At 44.5% G+C, this 18,735-nt stretch overlaps 1 protein-coding gene across 1 annotated transcript; it reads right to left on the reverse strand.

The window, feature by feature from the left end:
* Positions 1-1,127: 1,127 nt before the first annotated feature.
* PDCL (phosducin like) lies at positions 1,128-13,094 on the reverse strand. Its single transcript, XM_047768338.1, has 4 exons — positions 12,957-13,094; positions 11,243-11,419; positions 7,031-7,212; positions 1,128-3,555 (listed from the first exon to the last, which is right to left on the reverse strand). The coding sequence occupies exons 2-4, from the start codon at positions 11,412-11,414 to the stop codon at positions 3,004-3,006; spliced, it is 906 nt and encodes a 301-aa protein (XP_047624294.1). The 5' UTR covers positions 11,415-11,419; positions 12,957-13,094; the 3' UTR covers positions 1,128-3,003.
* Positions 13,095-18,735: the final 5,641 nt, after the last annotated feature.

Raw genomic sequence — 18,735 nt, forward strand, 5'->3', positions numbered from 1 at the left:
GCCTTCATGGGCCATTCATTCCAGAGGAAAGTGAACTCGGGAAAACTACTGGGACAGTTTGTAATAGGCCAATATTCTATTCGTTTCTCTTTCCTTCCCCTAATTCCCCAAAAAGAAGGTACAAGTAAAATGAAGAGGAAGGGAAGAGAGCCAAGCACTCTCCTGCTTCAACTCCTTCCCTCCCTTAAGCAAATAAAAAAGGAAACCAGCAGCAGGGAGCCCTGGTTTGGTGACAGCTGCTGTCACTCACCTTAATGCATAGGTCCTGACTCTCAAACCTGATCCAGCCTGGGAATCAAGTGGGCTTGTGAAAAGTATGGCAGGCTACCTCAAGAATTTTTTTTTTTGCCTTTTTTTTTAGGGCCACACCCGTGGCATATGGAAGTTCCCAGGCTAGGGGTGGAATCGGAGCTGTAGCCACCGGCCTACACCACGGCCACAGCAACACAGGATCCGAGCCGCATCTGCAACCTACACCACAGCTCACGGCAACGGCGGATCCTTAACGCACTGAGCAAGGCCAGGAATGGAACCCGAAACCTCATGGTTCCTGGTCAGGTTCACTGACGGCTGAGCCATGATGGGAACACCCTCGCCCAGAATTTCTGATGTGGTAGGTCTGGGGTGAAGCCTGAAGAGTTGCATTTCTAAGAAGTTCCCCAGTGAAGCTGATCTGCTGTTTTGGGATCATACGTGGAGAACCCCTGGACAACCATGAAGTATTGTTGTTCCCATTGCCAAGGTGAGGAAACCAAGTTTCAGAAAGGCTGGGTGCCTCGCTGGACGCTCCACCACTGGTGAGAAACAGAGTCTGTTCTGACTCCAAAGCCTGTGCTGTTTGCACAACCCCTGAGTCAGGGATTTAACAACCCAGGGTTTCCCCATTCCATGTCTGTTCACTTTATCCTATTTTTGAAAAGCAAAGTCAAGTTCTGGGATATCATAATGTATTTTCATTTCTAAAGAGAACAGGAGTCAGATGGTAAAAAGCTTTTAAAATGTTTCTATCCAGTACCCAGGAATTCCTCTTCTAGAAATCCACACTAAGACAATGATCCAAAATACAGTGTTTCGGCAAAAAGCTAGGAATCTAAATATCCAGTATTAAGTATGGCATATCCAAGTAATGGAATTACAAATAATTTATTTAGAATTCTTATAACAGTCAAAGCGTTTATGATACATTAAGTCAAACACAACAAAATTCAATAAGCTCTCAATGTTATTAACGAAAAAACTGGAAGGAAATAAACAAGAACGTTAACAACTGTCTCTGCTTCTAATAATTTTCTATACTTTCCACACACTTTCTACAATGAGATTTTATAATTTAAAAAAAAAAAAAAACATGCACTTTCTTTTTATTGATTAACTACAAGAGATACTATAGTTAGTCAATTCCTAAAGAGCCAGGAAAAGCCAAACTGTGAATTTCAAAGCTAACATTTAATTCCACATTACATTTTCCCTGACCCTGCCAGGTACATGTTTTAAAGTAAAAAACAAGAGGAAAAAAACTCAAAAGACAATCATTATTATAAACACAGAGAAAGAAGACCAGAAAGATACCTATAAAAATGATAACAGGGATTATTTTTGGTTGGTAGAATTATAAGGCTTTTTAAGTCTCTTTTTAGTTTACCAATTTCTGTTGCATTTTCTACAATGAACACTGAATACTTTTGTGATAAAAAGTCTTTGCTGTTTTCCTTTTCGAGAGACAACCGCCGAGCATATTACAGCACGTCTATACAACAGAATAAACAGCCATTTAAAAATGTTGCATTTAATAACATGGAAAAGAGTTTGACATATTAGCTGACCATACGATAAAACAGTATGGTCAAAATTGATCCCACGGTTTGTTCAACAACAAGCAAACAAAACGTCTGTGCATATAAAGAAAACACCTTGGACGGAAAGACTCCCAAAATATGGATAGTGTTTTATCCTAGTGGTAGGATTAGAGATTATTCTAACGTTATTTTTGCTTCTATATTTTGGTAAATTTTCCTATATCAGATATTAGTTATGCTTCCAACATGTAGAATTTTTTAAAAAGCTACATTAAACAAACAAAAAGCTTTGCTAAGTAAAAGAGAAACAGAAAAGGATGAGCAGGAATCTCTTATTGAGAGATCTTCCTCTGAAAAGCTCCATCCCAGCTCCATCCCAGTTCTAATTTTTCAGTCAAGCTGGTCTTCCAGCATCAAGAGGCCAGTCCACCCCAATTCTTCCTCTTACTACAGACTTAATAATGCTTAAGTGGGACATCAATTCCTGTGGCAAAGTTTCCCTCTCCCTTTATTTTCTTTTTTTGGCAGCACCTGTGGCATATGGAAGTTCCCAGGCCAGGGATGAATCTGAACCACAGCTGAGACCCACCCCAAAGTGGCAACGCCAGATCCTTAAGCCATTGTGCCACAGCAGGAGCTCTTGATGGTACAAACACATGTGGTCTGGAACCTTTAAACAAGACCCTTGGAGAGAACAGGTCCAGGCCGCGGGGCGGCAGGGGGTGGGGGGGAATAATTTAACTGCCGTCTGAGAGTATGAGTCTGATTAAAGTAAATATAATCTACAATCATTTGATGAAGGAAATACAGTATTTATGTTGCAAATAATACACTAACTATAGAATTATACTCCCGGACCTGGTGGAGACCTCTGAGAGCATATGAAGACAGTTTCCAGGGGATGGATTTTAGGATGCTGTGTAAATATTCACTGGAAACAATAACAGAGATGTCATGCTAGAGAATCTTAAGTAAATAGTTCAAAAGCCTGGCGTCTTGTTTTTACAACCTTAAGTCACGTTATTGCTAGCCGCGAGGTGATTCAGCATTCTGATTTAATCTGAGCATTTCCTGACTTTGCATATCCTAAGAGGGACTACAAAGAACAGCTGAAAAGCCAGAAGACACAGAAAAGAGCCAAAATCAACACAGAGACGTGCATCTTGGAGCCCAAACAATGAGGGATCTGTGCAACTAGACCAGCCACTCAATCTATTTCCAAATCGCTATCCTCGCTGTGGCAGGAGGCCGAGGTGCGCACCGACGTTAGCAACAAGACTTCCTTTTCTGGGAGCAATCCAAATTCCTGCAGGAATGCCTCCAGGTCCACGGCAAAGAAATCTTCCCCCAGCTGGTCGGTGACACGAACGAAATTGCCAATCAGCTCGCCGCCCTTGTAGATCAGCAGGGCAGGCAGGGCGTTCCTGGTGAAGCGGCTGCTGGCCCCGATCACCGAGCTCTTCACCCGGCAGAACTTGACGGCCGGGTACTCGGCAGCCAGGCAGATCATGCACCCGTTCATGGCCTCGGTCCCCGGGATGCCGTCCTCGTATATATGGACCATGATGAGGGTGCCCTTCGGCTCTTTGTCGATCATGTCCAGAAAGCCTTCTCCACTGGGGATCTCAAAAACCTGCTTGAACTGCGGCCCTTTGTGGAGCTGCTGCCGCATCTCTTCCATCCTCTGCTTCCGGTACTGCTGCAGAAACTCCTCGTCGTCTTGGTCCTCGTTCAGCATGGCAAAGTCCTTCAGAGTCATCTGGAGGGGGACCAGCAAGCAAGCATAAGACACATCAATCACACATTTACTCGAGTCACAGAAGACTCGTGATGCGCGTTGCTGTGTGATGCAATATCTCACTGAAGTCTTCCAGTGGCCCAGCCGGGAAGGGACTTCTATTACTCCCATTTTACAAATGAGGTTCCTAAGACTTGAGATTATTTACACAAGCTCACATGGGTATCAAGGGTAAGACCAGGAGCCAAACAAAATTTTTTAAAAGCCCAGGCATTTGAGTTCCCTGGCGGCTTAGTGGGTTAAGAATCTGGCATTGTCGCTGCTGTGGCTTTGGTCACTGCTATGAAATGGGTTCCATTCCTGGCCCAGGAACTTCCAAATGCCTCAGGTGCAGCAAAAAACAAACAACAACAACAAAAACAGGCTTTCAACTACTGCATCATACGATCTCTCCATCCAAAGTAGCAGCATTGGATATTACCTCATGGGCTTTTGTCTTTTGGTCAGTATTGACAATGGAATAATTATTTTATCCACTGTTTGTTTTTGTCAAAAAGACTACAGGACATTAAGGAACTCTAACACTCATAATCCCTGCCCTGCATAATCCCTCTCTCCCTGCACAACAAAACATACAGTCACACACACTCTAAAAATGTATTCTTTTATTACTAATCACATGCTGAAATCACTCCTGCTTTATAACAGCAGCTGTGGGTGCACCAATTAAGCTATAACCTGCTTTTGCCACTCAGCGTGATTACATCATAAATTATTCTTGTTTCCAAATATTTTTTATAAAATTATACACAGCATCCCACCTACTAGAGCAACGACAATAAAAACAAAAATAAACAAAAGGGACTTAATTAAACTTAAGTTTCTGCACAGCAAAGGAAACTCTAAACAAAACGAAAAGACAACCCATAGAATGGGAGAAAATATTTGCAAATGAAGTGACTGACAAGGGATTAATCTCCAAAATTTATAAACACCTCCTACAGGGAGTTCCCCTTGTGGCGCAGCAGAAACGAATCCAACTAGGAACCATGAGGTTGCAGGTTTGATCCCTGGCCTCGCTCAGTGGGTTAAGGATCTAGTGTTACCATGAGCTGTGATGTAGGTCGAAGACACGGCTCAGATCTGGAATTGCTATGGCTCTGGCGTAGACCAGCAGCAACAGCGCCAATTCGACCCCTAGTCTGGGAAACTCCATATGCCGCAGGTGTGGCCCTAAAAAGACAAGAGACGGGAAAAATAAATATATAAATAAATAAACATCTCCTACAGCTCAATACCCAAAAAACAAACAACCCCATCAAAAAATACACAGAAGATCTAAACAGACAGTTCTCCAAAGAAGACATACAGACAGCCGAGACACACATGAAGAGATGTTCAACATCACTCATTATTAGAGGAATGCAAATCAAAACCACGATGAGGTATCACCTTACACTGGCCAGAATGGCCATCATCAAAGAGTCTACAAACAAGAAGTGCTGGAGAGAGTGTCGAGAAAAAAAGAACCCTATTACACTGTTGGTGAGAATCTAAATTGGTGCAACCACTGTGGAAAACAGTATGGAGATTCCTCAGAAAACTAAACATAGAATTACTATTTGATCCAGCAATCCCACTCCTGGGCATCTATCCAGAGAAAATCATGACTCAAAAAGACCCATGTATGCCAATGTTCATTGCAGCACTAAGTACAATAGCCAAGGCAGGGAAACAACCTAAATGTCCATTGACAGAGGAGTGGATCAAGAAGATGTGGTACATACACACAAAGGAATATTACTCTGGCATTAAAAGGAAAGAAATAACAGCATTTGCAGCAACATAGGGATGGACAGAGAAATTATCATGCTAAGTGAAGTCAGTCAGACAGTGAGACACCAACTTCATATGCTATCACTTACATGTGGAATCAAAAAAAAAAGGACACAAGGAACTTCTTTGCAGAACAGATACTGAATCACAGACTTTGGAAAATGTAAGTGAGACAGGTTGGAGGGCGAGCGGATGCACTGGGGGTTTGGGATGGAAATGCTGTAAAACTGGGTTGTGATGATCACTATACCACTATAAATGTAATAAAATTCATTGAGCAATTAAAAAAAAATTATACACAGCGTGCCCTATTTTGCTTAACCACTTCCCTACTTGCGGCGTTCAGGCAGTCTGAAGTTCCGTCCTGTGACAACAACCGGGCAGGACAGGAACGGTCTCTCTCAAGGCTGCCCCCCGGGAACACGTGATGCGTGGCTTCATCAGGTCTCCACCTCAGTGTGAGGAAATGCCGTGAGCAGTGGGCACATTGCCCTGAAGCTGCTTCCCTCTCCTGCCCCGGGGCAGCAGAACATCCTGCTCCTGCAAGCAGCCCAGCTCCGCCTATCCTGGCACAGATGAGAGGAGAGGCTGGAGGCTGGGTGGCCACCCCAGACCAGGACACGTGTTGTTACTGCATCACAGCCAGTGCCAGTCTCTATCTCTGACCTGAAAGCATCCTTCTGGTCAAGACAGACTCCTCACTTAATCCTCTTAGCTGCTCCCTGACCCCGGCAGATATTTCCACCCAAGAGCTCCTTTGGGCCACAGCCAAATAATGGCAGTCACTTCCAGACATTTATTCATGGGTCAGAGGGCATGGAGGCGGGGGGGCAGAATAAAGGGTCCTTGTGGTACTGGGAAGGTAAGAGAGAGTCAGGGACCTAGTTCTAAACATCTTCCAGCATGTCTGCTTGCTTCTGTTCTATTGCTCAGCTAGAATAAATTCTCATGAATAGGCTTCCGATGAAACAGAGCAACATGATGGCACAAACAGGAAAATCTGGGTTAGAAACCCACTTCCTATTAGCATTTACTGGTGGCGTTGTCCAGAGTGAGACCCCTACCATCTTTCAGCTTTGGTTTTACCATCTGTAAAATGAGGATAATACCTCCAACCCCAGAGATTTATTTCTGGCCTAAAGTAAGACCTGGATATAGGGCAGGAAAATCACATTTCCTGAGCACTTTTTTTTTTTTTCCCCATTTTTGGCCACCCCGAGGTGTATGGAGTTCAGATCCAAGCCATTGTCATGCCCTAAGCCACATCTGAGGCAATGCCGGATCCTTAACCCACTGTGCCAGCCCAGGAAATCAAACCCTCATCCCAGCGCTCCCAAGACACCACCGATCTCAATGTGCAACAGCAGAAACTCACTTTTGATGGGCCAGGCACTGTGAGGGGCACTGTGCCCACAGCCCTGTGAGGTAGGAGCCTGACCTCATTTCACCAGGAACACACCAGACTCTCAAGGGAAGAGACACCCCCTCAGTCACCAGTGGCAGAGCTGAGAGTCCACGTGGGCCTGAGCTATGACTCTATCCTTCCCTGCACTGCACAGCTTCTTGGAGGCCAAATCAAACCTCCTCCACCTCTGGAATCACCAACCCAGTTCCAGCAGCCAGGGTAGGCTCCAAGCAAAGCCTGGGTGCTTCTAATTACCTTCCCACTGATCTTCTCCTGGAGGTCCTTCTGCTTCTGCTGCTCCTCCTCCTCGTCCAGATGGGACCTGCAGCTCATGGACAGCTTCTTGATCAGTCTCTCCATCTCCCGGCACTGCTCCTCCCGCTGCTCTGTCTCCAGCTGCTTGTAGCGCCGCCAGTCATGGATCACGCCTTTCGGACCTGAGTTGGGGGTGAACGGGGAGGTGACCAAGGGGAATCAGCAAGGAATCTGGGGCCAGCACACATCTGTCTAAAGCCTGCCCTGTCAACAGCACAGTCAGGCTCACAGAGGCTGGGCAGTCTACATAGAAGCATGTCCACGGGCCATGCAGTTGCGTTCAATAAATCAAAGTTCATCTACTCAAAGGAAAATAAAGCAACTCTTCAAAAAAAGGAGGTAGCTACGTGGTCCCTGACATGACAATTGTTCACACACATTAGGTCAAAAAAAAAAAAAAAAGAGCAAAATGCAGAACAATATCATGGTATGATTTTCAAACTTTTAGAAAAAGAACGTATGTACCTGTATAAATATTTACAGATAATTTGTATATGGGCATCTACATTTGTATTTCCATAGAAAAAGGGCCTGGAAAATAGGTAAATTGTTAACAGTGGTTGTCTCTAGGCAGTGAGATATAAGGGAACTGGTGAGAGAGAGCTTTTTACTTTTTTCTTTTGACATCCATATTATCTGACTTCTTTTTTTTTTCCTTTAACTTTGTGGCTGCACCCATGACATATGGAACTCCCTGGCCAGAGACTGAAGCTGAGCCGTAACACTGGATCCTTTAACCCACTGAGCCAGGCAGGGGATCAAACCCGCAGATTAACCCACTGCACCACCATGGGAACTCCTAATCTGACTGGTTGTCCTGTTATTCCAACTAACCCCGAACCTCCCTCCCCCTGTGCTATGCAGCCCTGTCCCCTGGCTGCGTGATTGTAACATCTCCTGTGGGAGCCTGGCCATGTGACTTGCTGTGGCCAATGGATCCTGAGCAAAAAATTCCTGCGCCACGACCTGCTTCTAACAGCCCTCTCTCTCTGCCCCAAACAGCATGTCCCAAACAGGGGTTGTCCCGGGTTGCTCCTTCAGCCTCATTCCTAGAATGACAGTTCACATGAAGCAGAAGCAGAGCTGCTGCTGACCCATACGGGCAGTATGCAACATGCTGTCACAAGCCACTGAGACTTGAAGGTCATCTGTTACCACAGGGGGGAAAAAATCTGCCTGAAGATAACTTCAACAATGCTACCAAGAAACACTAAGAAAGACATGAATAAATGGACAAGGAACACCAAATATTCCTGGCTAGGAAGACCCAGCATCACAAGGGTACCAATTACCCCTAAATGAATCATATATTTCATGCACTTCCAAGGAAAATACATGACTACGCACGTGTGCATGCTCCTAAATTTGTTCTGGAAAAATAAGAAAGCAAAAGGGGGAGTTCCCGTCGTGGCGCAGTGGTTAACGAATCCGACTAGGAGCCATGAGGTTGCGGGTTCGGTCCCTGCCCTTGCTCAGTGGGTTAAGGATCCCTGGCCTTGCTCAGTGAGCTGTGGTGTAGGTTGCAGACGCGGCTCGGATCGCCCGTTGCTGTGGTTCTGGCTTAGGCCGGCGGCTACAGTTCCAATTCGACCCCTAGCCTGGGAACCTCCATATGCTGCAGAAACGGCCCAAAGAAATAGCAAAAAAAAAAAAAAAAAAAAAAAAAAAAGAAAGAAAGCAAAAGGTAAGAAAATAATAACATAAAAGAGAATGGATATATGTATAACTAAATCACTGATGTAAAAATGAAACAACACTGTAAATCAATTATGGTCCAATAAAATTTAAAAAAAAGAAAAGAATGACACAGAAGAATATTATATGGAACCAGACCAAACAGATACTAAAACATAACACAATAATTCAAAACAGCGTGATTCAGGACAGTAAAAGACAAACCAGGAGTTCCTGCTGTGCTGTCTTGGGAGTGCTGGGACACAGGTAGGTTCAATTCCTGGCTCTGGCACAGTGGGTTAAGGACCCAGCATTGCTGCAGCTGCAGCTCAGGTCGAAACTCTGGCTCGATGTGAACCCTGGCCTGGGAACTCCATACGCCATGGGGCGGGGGCGCAAAAAAAAAAAAAAAAACCGCAAATCAATGAAAGAGAATACAAAGTACAGCTGAAGACACAAATATAAACAGAAATTCAGGAGTTCCCCTCATGGCTCAGCAGTAAAGAACTTGACTAATGTTCGATCCCTGGCCTTGCTTAGTGAGTTAAGGATCCAGCGTTGCCGTGAGCTCTGATGTAGATCAAAGACGTGGATTGGATCCCGCGTTGCTGTAGCTGTAGACTCACAGCTGTGGCTCTGATTCAATCCCTAGCCTGGAAACTTCCATATGCCTCAGGTGCAGCCCTAAAAAGACAAAAAAAAATTTTTTAACAAAATAAAATAATAAAAATAAATAGAAATTCAGTACATGTTAAAACTGACATATTGTAACAATGGAGAAAAGATGGTTTATTCAATAACTGATGTTAAAACAAATGGGTAGCAAAACAAAAAACATTAAGTTGGAGCCCTGCCATATACATAGCACCAAAATGAGTTCCAGATGAATCAATAGTTAAAAGTTAAAAAAAAATTCATAAAAAAAATTTTAAAAAGACATGGAAGCATCTTTTTAAAATCCTGGAATGGGAGTTCCTGTTGTGGCTCAGTGGGTTAAGAACTCGACATAGTGTCCATGAGGATGTGGGTTCAATCCCTGATCTTGCTCAGTGGGTGGAGGATCTGGCATTGCCATGGCTGCGGTGTAGGCTGGCAGCTGCAGCTCTGATTCAACTCCTAGCCCAGGAACTTCCATACCCCTCAGATGTAGTCGTAAATAGAAAAGAAATACAAAATAAAATCCTGGAGTGAAGAAAGGCCTTTTAAGTAAGAAATAAAACTAAGAAACTATAAAATAGTGCTTTCAGAGTTCCTGCTGTGGCGCAATGGAAACGAATCTGACTGGGAACCATGAGGTTGCCGGAGATCCCTGGCCGCGCTTGGTGGGTTAAGGATCCAGCGTTCCCATGAGCTGTGGTGTAGGTCGCAGATGCGGCTTGGACCCTGCATTGCTGTGGCTGTGGTTTAGGCCGGCCGCTATAGCTCCAATTGGACCCCTAGCCTGGGAACCTCCATATGCAGCCCCCCAAAGCAAAATTAATTAATTAATTAATTAATCAATGCTTTCAAGCACATAGCAATAAAAAAAGATTTTCTGCCAGGGCATAACAAAAGCCAAAGATAAACAACAAACCAGTAGAAATATCTGCAACCTATAACCACATGTCAATTTTCTTAATACACACCTCCCTAAAAAGAAAAAGACCAACTACCCAATTTCAAATATGAGCAAAGGATATGAAAATACCTTTCAAAATTATAAAAAGCAGCTCAACAACACACTTAAAAATACAGAAAATAAAACTAAACTAAATGAGTTGCCATTTGTCATCCATCAGGACAGCAAAGATCAAAAAGTTTGATAACGTAATAGGGGGTCGACTAAATGGGGAAATATCATACTGCTGCTTCAACTATAAACCAGGGAGTTCCTCTTGTGGTTCAGTGGATAACGAACCCGACTAGTATCTACAATAATGTGGGTCCGATCTCTGGCCTCACTCAGTGGGCTAAGGATCTGGCATTGCCGTGAGCTGTGGTGTAGGTCGCAGAAGAGGCTCAGATTCCACACTGCTGTGACTGTGGTGTAGGCCAGCAACTGTAGCTCTGTTTCGACCCCTAGCCTGGGAAATCTCATATGGCACAAGTGCAGCTCTAAAAAGCAAAGAAAATTTAAAAAATAAAATAAAAAACTATAAACCAGTCCTGCCTCAACGGACAACAATTTGGAAACAATAAAATGTGAAAGTATAAATATGCCAATATACTCATGCCCATGAGTTATGTGATATAAAACACCTATTAGTTTGAGAAGCTGGATTCAAACATAGGCCAGTCTGTTTGAATCACCAGCATGGTGCTATACACACATATTCGTATTGAGAAGTGAAATGACTAGAAGCATGCATGGTGAAACAGTAACACTGGGTTATCTCTGGAAGCAGGACTGGAATTAGAAATGATGGTGAGATTTCTGATATAATATTTAATGGACAGTTTTTAAACCTATTGTTCCCAGGGAGCAGGGATTTCCGGTACCTGTGTTGACCGAGATGCCTTCACCTGCCAGCTCAGCATCTGCAGGCATGGAACTGCCAGCCAGGGCACCCCTGCCCCTTTCCTTGTCCTCATGGTCGCTGTCCTCATCCTCACTGCTGCTGTAATAGTACTGCAGCTTCTCCCCCAGCAACTTATCATCCAGGGTCGTCATGGTGCCTGGGAGAGGGCAACACAGCAGGTTCTTGACTGGCTTGAATCAGACAGATGTGAATGTGAAGAGCTGGGGATCACCTGTGCTCAGACTGTACTATTTACAGGACCCTGAATGCGACAGTTTTCCTAAGAAGGGTCTCAACAAATCCATACCATGACCCTGTGTGATAGGGTTTATCATGCTCTTTCTGTCCGAGGTAAAACTTAAGCTCAGATGAGCAAAGTTTCTCTGCCAACCTTTACAGCAAATGGTGGGCGGGGCTGGGAGCAGACCCCAGGGATTCTTGACTCCAAGAGACTGAAGGTCTAAGTCACTGTCTTCCGCACAGTATACCCTGAAGTAGTGTGGAGGCTTGGATGAACTTACGGACTGACTGAAGATTTTATCTACAGATACTTTTCGGTTTGCCTATCAAGTAAGACTGCTGGATATTGAAAAACTGGGTAAGAATCCTTAGGGAAAACTTCCAAAAAGGACCAAGAGTGTGATGCTTAGTTACTGTTTGCCTAAGTCAATCACTGTTTGCTTTCTACCTCCCAGTCAGCGCACTGATGGTTTGAAGGGACGGACTCTGAAACCCTACCAACTCTGGTTAAGAGAAGGGCCCACGACAAGATTTTAATAATTCCCAAATGTTTACAGGACAATAGTTAGCGCCAAGCTTCTGCATCAGAAGAAGCCCGGAACATTCTGGAGGAAAGGTATAGCTTAGTCCCTCACAGGCGTGCTTGTCGATCCCTCAAGGAGGGGTTGGAGCTTCAATACGCCTTCCCTTAAGCATCGTAACTCTATGCTTCCTTGACTAAAGACATACCCAAGCCTATTAGACTCCGTCACAAAATGACTCTCCCACTGGACGGAGAGCTCTTGAAAGCAGAGACCTCCAATGCCCGGCACGAGAACTCCGCACAATTTGCTAAGTTCATATAGAACAGAGCCTGGATCGGTGGGGGAATCCGAGGACCCAGGCAGTTAGACGGGGAGAAGGGTGCAGGGGCAGGGCTAATTGGGAAAAAGCGCAGGTACAAGGCTGGAAGTGAGGGTAGATAAATAAGAGGAGGGGACGGCAAACCTAACTTAAAGAGGCGGAGGGGCCAAGGCAGTGCAAGGTGGGCAGGCAGGGACTGGGAGGGATGTGCGCTCCGTGAGGGCGGGGCCGCGGACTTGTAGGTGGCAAGGGCTGGGCCATTCCCACCCCGTGGAGGAGGCTGGCTTTCAGGGGAGTGGTCGAGGTAGGGGCCAGCGGAAGAGCAGAAGAGTAGTGAAGGAGGCGGGCCAGTGAAAGAGATCGCAGAGGAGGTGCAGCGAGTGGGGAGTCGTCGAAGGGCGGGGCCAGCAGGAGGGGCGACGGAGAGGCGCGGAACCTTTGACGAAGCCCAGAGGAGGTGGGGGCCAGCGGAGGAGGCGGGGCAGGGAAGTCGAAGAGACAGGGGGTCGAGGAGGCGCGCCCACTAAGGCCGTCTTATCCGGACTCGCCAATCACCCGTATTCCATCACCTCCCACAGGTATTCCATGCCTGCCGCTTGTTCCCGGCTGACCTCAGTGCAGTTACCCGGACTAGCTCAGTCCGGATCCCTTCAGTCTGGCAACTCCTGGCACTTCGGAAAGGAGGGTTCTCTCGGTTGCAGGAAGAAAAGCAGGTCGGAGCCTAGAGCACTAAGAGAAAAGCCGCCGGAGTCCCGACTGCACCGGCCCAATGAGGCGGGCTTCCTGCGTCAGCGCCGACACTCGCTGCCCAATTAGAAGACGCCTATCCCGGCGGTCGAGGAAGAAGCTACGGGTCCTGCTTTGGGACAAACATCTCGGTAATAATAATGCGCTTCTATTTGCTTTGTTCTAACTTGAACGAAAGGCCACACTAAATATGCCCAGCTTTGAGCAATAAAAACACTTTCGTTACCTTTGAAGTTTCCGAAGGCATTCCACGTATAGTTTTTATTGATTCACATCATGTCTAATAAGATAGAAGACACATTCGGATGTTAATTTGCCCAAGAACATACAGCCCCTTTGGAGTGAAAAAAGAAGAAAAAAGCCAAGTCCGTGACAACTAAACGCAAAACAAAATCCTGGATTATATCCTGGAACAGAAAAAGGACGTAAATGAGACAACTGATGAAATTTAAATAAGGTGTATCAAGTAATTATAGTATTATATCAATAGTTTTGATCATTGTACTATGGTTACATAAGATGTTAATTTTGGGGGATTATGAGTGAAGAGCATAGGGGAACCATACTACTTTTGCAACTTTTTGGAAACCTAAAATGATTTCAGATTCTTAGCCCCAATTTTTGTTTTGTTTTGTTTTGATTCTGAGCCTTTATTGAGGCATCCAGTACAGAACAGGAAGTAGCTTATAGAAAGCTTTGTGTATTGAATCATTCGAAATATACTGAAGCAACACATTTTAAAATAGGTAAGTTTTATCTCGCTAAAATCTGAGGGAGAGATTCTTTTTTTTTTTTTTTTTTGGTCTCTCTAGGGCCGCATCTGTGGCATATGGAGGTTCCCAGGTAGGGGTCTAATCAGAACAACAGCAGCCGGCCTGTGCCACAGCCACAACAACGCCAGATCCCAGCGAGCCTGCAACATACACCACAGCTCAGGGCAACACCAGATCCTTAACCCACTGAGCAAGGCCAGGGATCGAACCCACAACCTCATGGTTCCTAGTCGAATTCGTTTATGCTGCACCACATGGGAACTCCAAGGGAGAGATTCTTATTTGTGGTTCTACACCACATGCAATTGTCTACAAATTTGTATATGTGCATATTTTTCTGAGAAACTGTTCAGATTATCAAGCATCTGAATCCCCATTCCCAAATTTTAAGAACAATTTTCTTTTTTAAGAATAAGCCTCTACTTTTTTTTATGATGACAATTTATTTATTATTTATTTTTGTCTTTTGTCGTCTGTCTTTTGAGGGCCGCACCCACGGCATATGGAGATTCCCAGGAAAGGGGTCTAACCGGAGCTGTAGCCACCGGCCTAGGCCAGAGCCACAGCAACGCCAGATCAGAGCTGTGTCTGCAACCTACACCACAGCTCACAGCAACACCAGATCCTTAATCCACTCAGCGAGGCCAGGGATTGAACCCACAACCTCATGGTTCCTAGTCGGATTCATTTCTGCTGTACCACGATGGGAACTCCAAGAACAATTTATATAAAGAGGTCCTGTGGTAACTTTTTGGATTTTTGTTTGCAGAGTGAATAATGTTACCTTAGTCAGAATAATGTTACCAACTTGAATATGCTTGTGATTCGCTTTAAGTGACAAGCCAGCACCCAGCAGCAGTGCCACTGCATGGGAGAGTCTTTGAGTATTCATTAAATGAATCCTAGATGAATACTTTGCTTTTTTTACTCACATCTCCATGAAGCAGAAGTCTTCTTCATGCATGGTGTCTCCTTTCCTTCAAAATTCACTTTTAATTTAAAGCTGCACTCTTCAAGGTGGCCCTTAGTGCTGCCCTGGGCAGGCTACTTCCCCACTCACCAAGCCAAACAGTTCACAGCTATTTTCTCTCAAATCTTCAACACTTTCTCCCTTCCCCTGGCTTATGACCTTGATTCTTATTTCACTTTAAAGTAGAAGCAATCAGGGGTTTCCCTTGTGGCGGAGCAGGTTAAGGATCCAGCATTGTCACTGCAGGAGCTCGGGTCACTTCTGTGGCACAGGTTCAATATCTGGCCTGGGAACTTGCACATACCTCATCTGCAGCCAAAAAAACCCACAAAAACCAAAAAACAAGAAGCAATCAAAAGACACTGGCACTGGAGTTCCCGTTGTAGCTTAGCGGAAACGAATCTGACTAGCATCCATGAGGATGAAGTTTCCATCCCTGACCTCACTCAGTGGGCTAAGGATCTGGCGTTGCCTTGAGCTGTGGTGTAGGTCACAGATACGGCTGGGATCCCTAGTTGCTGTGGCTGTGGCATAGGCCGGCAGCTACAGCTCCAATTCGACCCCAGGGTGCAGCCCTAAAAGGACACTTGCACACTCAAAATGTACCAACAACTCCCTGCATCCATGCCTGGTAAATGAATCACCAGTGTGTGGACCCCGCTCCTCTAGCCTGTAAAGGAATGTGCTCCTGCAGTTACCACCTCTCTTTTCCCCTGCATATTCAGGCTTTCTACAGCCAACATGTTTCCTTAGTTTTCATCTCTAAAAGGAAATCCTCTCAGCATTTTCCACTGTTCAGATTGTTAAAAGTCACAACAATCGAATCGGGGCTGTAGCCGCCAGCCTACGCCAGAGCCACAGCAACGCGGGATCCGAGCTGCATCTGTGACCTACATCACAGCTCACGGCAATGGCAGATTCATAACCCACTGAGCAAGGCCAGGGATCGAACCCGCATCCTCGATGCTAGTCGGGTTTGTTAACCACTAAGCCAAGACAAGAATACCTGGGGAATACCTGGCTGGTGAGAGTATACAGATTGATACTTATGGATGGCAGTTGAGAAATATCTATCAGTATTGCAAAAACTTACGCCTTTAACCCAGTAATTCCATTCCTGGAAGTTTATCCCATAGATATACTTGCATGAATATATTGGGTTTTTTTAACCAAAAAAGGAATGCGGAAAACATTATGTATTAGTTTTCTGCCTTTTGCATTAAAAATAGGAACAAATATTATTTTCTTATATATGCATAAAGAACAGCATGGAAGAATAAACAAGAAGCAAACAAATATTTACTTTCCAGGGGCAGACAGGAGTCGGGAGTAAGAGGGAGACTTTTTATATATAATATTTTATGTGTTATTTTTTCATTTTTCTTTTTTTTTTTTTTGCTTTTTTAGGGGTGCACCCGTGGCATATGGATGTTCCCAGGCTAGGGGTCAAATTGGAGCTGTGGCCGAAGCTCAGGCAACACCCTATCCTGAACTCACTGAGCGAAGCCAGGGATTGAACCTGTGTCTTCATGGATGCTAGTCAGATTCATTTCCACTGAGCCACTACAGGAACTCCTATGTGGAATTTTTAATCATCTGAAAATATTATCTATCCTGTTCCAAAGTTTAACTCGGGGAGTCCTTGTCTTGGCTTAGTGGTTAACAAACCCGACTAGCATCCATGAGGATGCGGGTTCGATCCCTGGCCTTGCTCAGTGGGTTATGAATCTGCCATTGCCGTGAGCTGTGATGTAGGTCACAGATGCAGCTCGGATCCTGCGTTGCTGTGGCTCTGGCGTAGGCTGGCGGCTACAGCCCAAATTCTACCCCTAGCCTGGGAACCTCCACATGCTGCTGGTACGGCCCTAGAAAAGACAAAAAAAAAAAAATCAACTTAAAATTTCCCCCCCACCATACCACTCCAGCTCCATCTCATTTCTCTCATCTCATCTCCTTTACAACCAGATCCATTAGATCTGCTCTATTCCCCCATCGTCTTACTTCCGTTAGGCTTTTGTTCTCACCAGTCCACTGAATTCACACTTGTGAAGGTAACCAAGTGACTTCTAACCTGCCAGATCCACAGTTAAGTCTCAGTTCTGCTCTAATTGAACCACTCAGCAGCATTTGACAGTTAATCAACTGGAAACCCTTTCTTCTCTTGGTTTTCAGGATACCTTCTCCTAGTTTCTCTAGCTTTGCCAAATGCCCTCATTTACAGCTCTGCTTCTGACCTCTAAATAACAGAATGCCCGAGGTTCACCCTTTTGACACCTTTGTGTATATCCATTCTACATATACTCCTCTCAAAGAATGACATGGAGGCAATTAATTATGTGCCAGCAGGTTTACTCATATGAAGGAGAGGATCAGTAGGTAATTGTCAGCAGTCCTGAGCCATGACGGGGACTCCAATTTGGGAATATTCTTGGCTGTTAATTCTTCAAATATTGCTGGTGCTCTGTTCTCCCTTTTCCTTCTGGTATTCCAGTGACATTTGTGTTTAAGCCATTTGCTCTTGCCTCAAAATTTCTTCAATGCTCAGTTCTAGGTGTATTTTTTTCCCACTCTTTTTCTCCTTGTTTCCATTTGGGTAATTTCTATTGACTAATTTTCAACTTCATTCATTTTTTTTCTTGGCTGCATCAAGTCTACTAGTGAGTCTGTTAGTGGCATTCTTCTCTACTACCGAAACTTTCACTTAATAGCATTTTTATTTTAATCTTCCTCATGGTCACCACCTCTCTGCTAAAATCATCCATCAGATCTGGCATGTTATCTAAGTAGAGAAAAAGACTGAAAATGGGCAGAGATTCCCCCAATTTTTGCAGCCTCCAAGAGCTTTACTCTGCCCTGCTAGACTGTACTTGGTCTTCATCAAGTCATCAACTGGATTCTTAACTCTTCTAACTGGTTGCATCTGACCCAGGTAGGAAGCACTCAAGTCCTCTCTTACTACAGGTGAGTGTCTCTTAGATCTTTGGCCAGTTGTTTGCTTTGCAACCTCAACTCTCTGATAATGCAGCTGGCATCATTACACCCTCAAGAGAAATTCCACACCCTGATCTCCTGTGCTGTGAATGTGATGAGATAACCCATTCTTGAGTATATTACCTTCCTTGAGATTTTGCAGATTAATTAAGGTTACCAATCAGTTGACCTTATGATAAGGAGATTATCCTTAATTGTTTGGAATGGCCAAATGTAATCATATAAGCCCTTTAAAAGCAGGTAACTTTTTCTTGGCTGGTGGCAGAAAAAAGATTTGCAGCATGACAGGGACTCTTCAGTTTGTTACTGGTTTGGAGATAAAAGGGAGCCATGTGAGAAGGAATGTGGTCGGCCTCTTGAAACAGAGAACATTACACTGATAGCCAGCAAGAAAATTCAGATTTCGGACCTACTATCACAAGGAACTGAATTCAGGCAAAAATCTGAATGAGCTTGGACATGGATTCTTCACTAGAGCTTCCAGAAAGTAATGTAATCCTGCCAAAATCTTGTTTTCTGCCCTAATCAGACAACCCAGCTAAGCTGTGCTATGCCCAGCCTTCTGAACTAGAGAAATTGTGAAATGATCTTTTTTTCTTCAGCCCCTAAATTTATGGCAATTGTTTTGTGGCAGCAAAAGATGAGTTCAAGGGAAAAAATCGTGAATTTGAAGTTAGCTTCATTCTTTTTCATTGTAAAGGTAGGAGCAGTGCACTTTCTGGCTTTCTGCACTCCAGGAAAGAAACTCAAAGTCCATACCCCAGTTCTTCTATTTTGACTTGGAAAGCCCTGGGTGGAAGGTACCTACTTTTGGAAACTGTTTAGTAGTCATGGGGTCAGATAGTGAGTGGAACTGGATATGAAGATTGGAGGAATTTAAGCATATTTATTCTAGGAAGTGTGTACTCA

The sequence above is a fragment of the Phacochoerus africanus genome, chromosome 2 (genome assembly GCF_016906955.1).
Source record: "Phacochoerus africanus isolate WHEZ1 chromosome 2, ROS_Pafr_v1, whole genome shotgun sequence".
NCBI lineage: Eukaryota > Metazoa > Chordata > Mammalia > Artiodactyla > Suidae > Phacochoerus > Phacochoerus africanus.

Coding starts and splice junctions, on each gene's coding strand:
- PDCL (XM_047768338.1), bottom strand. CDS start 11,414: ATGACGACCCTGGATGATAAGTTGCTGGGGGAGAAGCTGCAGTACTAT. Junction 7,213..11,242: donor AGGCATCTCGGTCAACACAG/GTACCGGAAATC, acceptor CCCCCAACTCAG/GTCCGAAAGGCGTGATCCAT. Junction 3,556..7,030: donor AGGAGAAGATCAGTGGGAAG/GTAATTAGAAGC, acceptor GTCCCCCTCCAG/ATGACTCTGAAGGACTTTGC.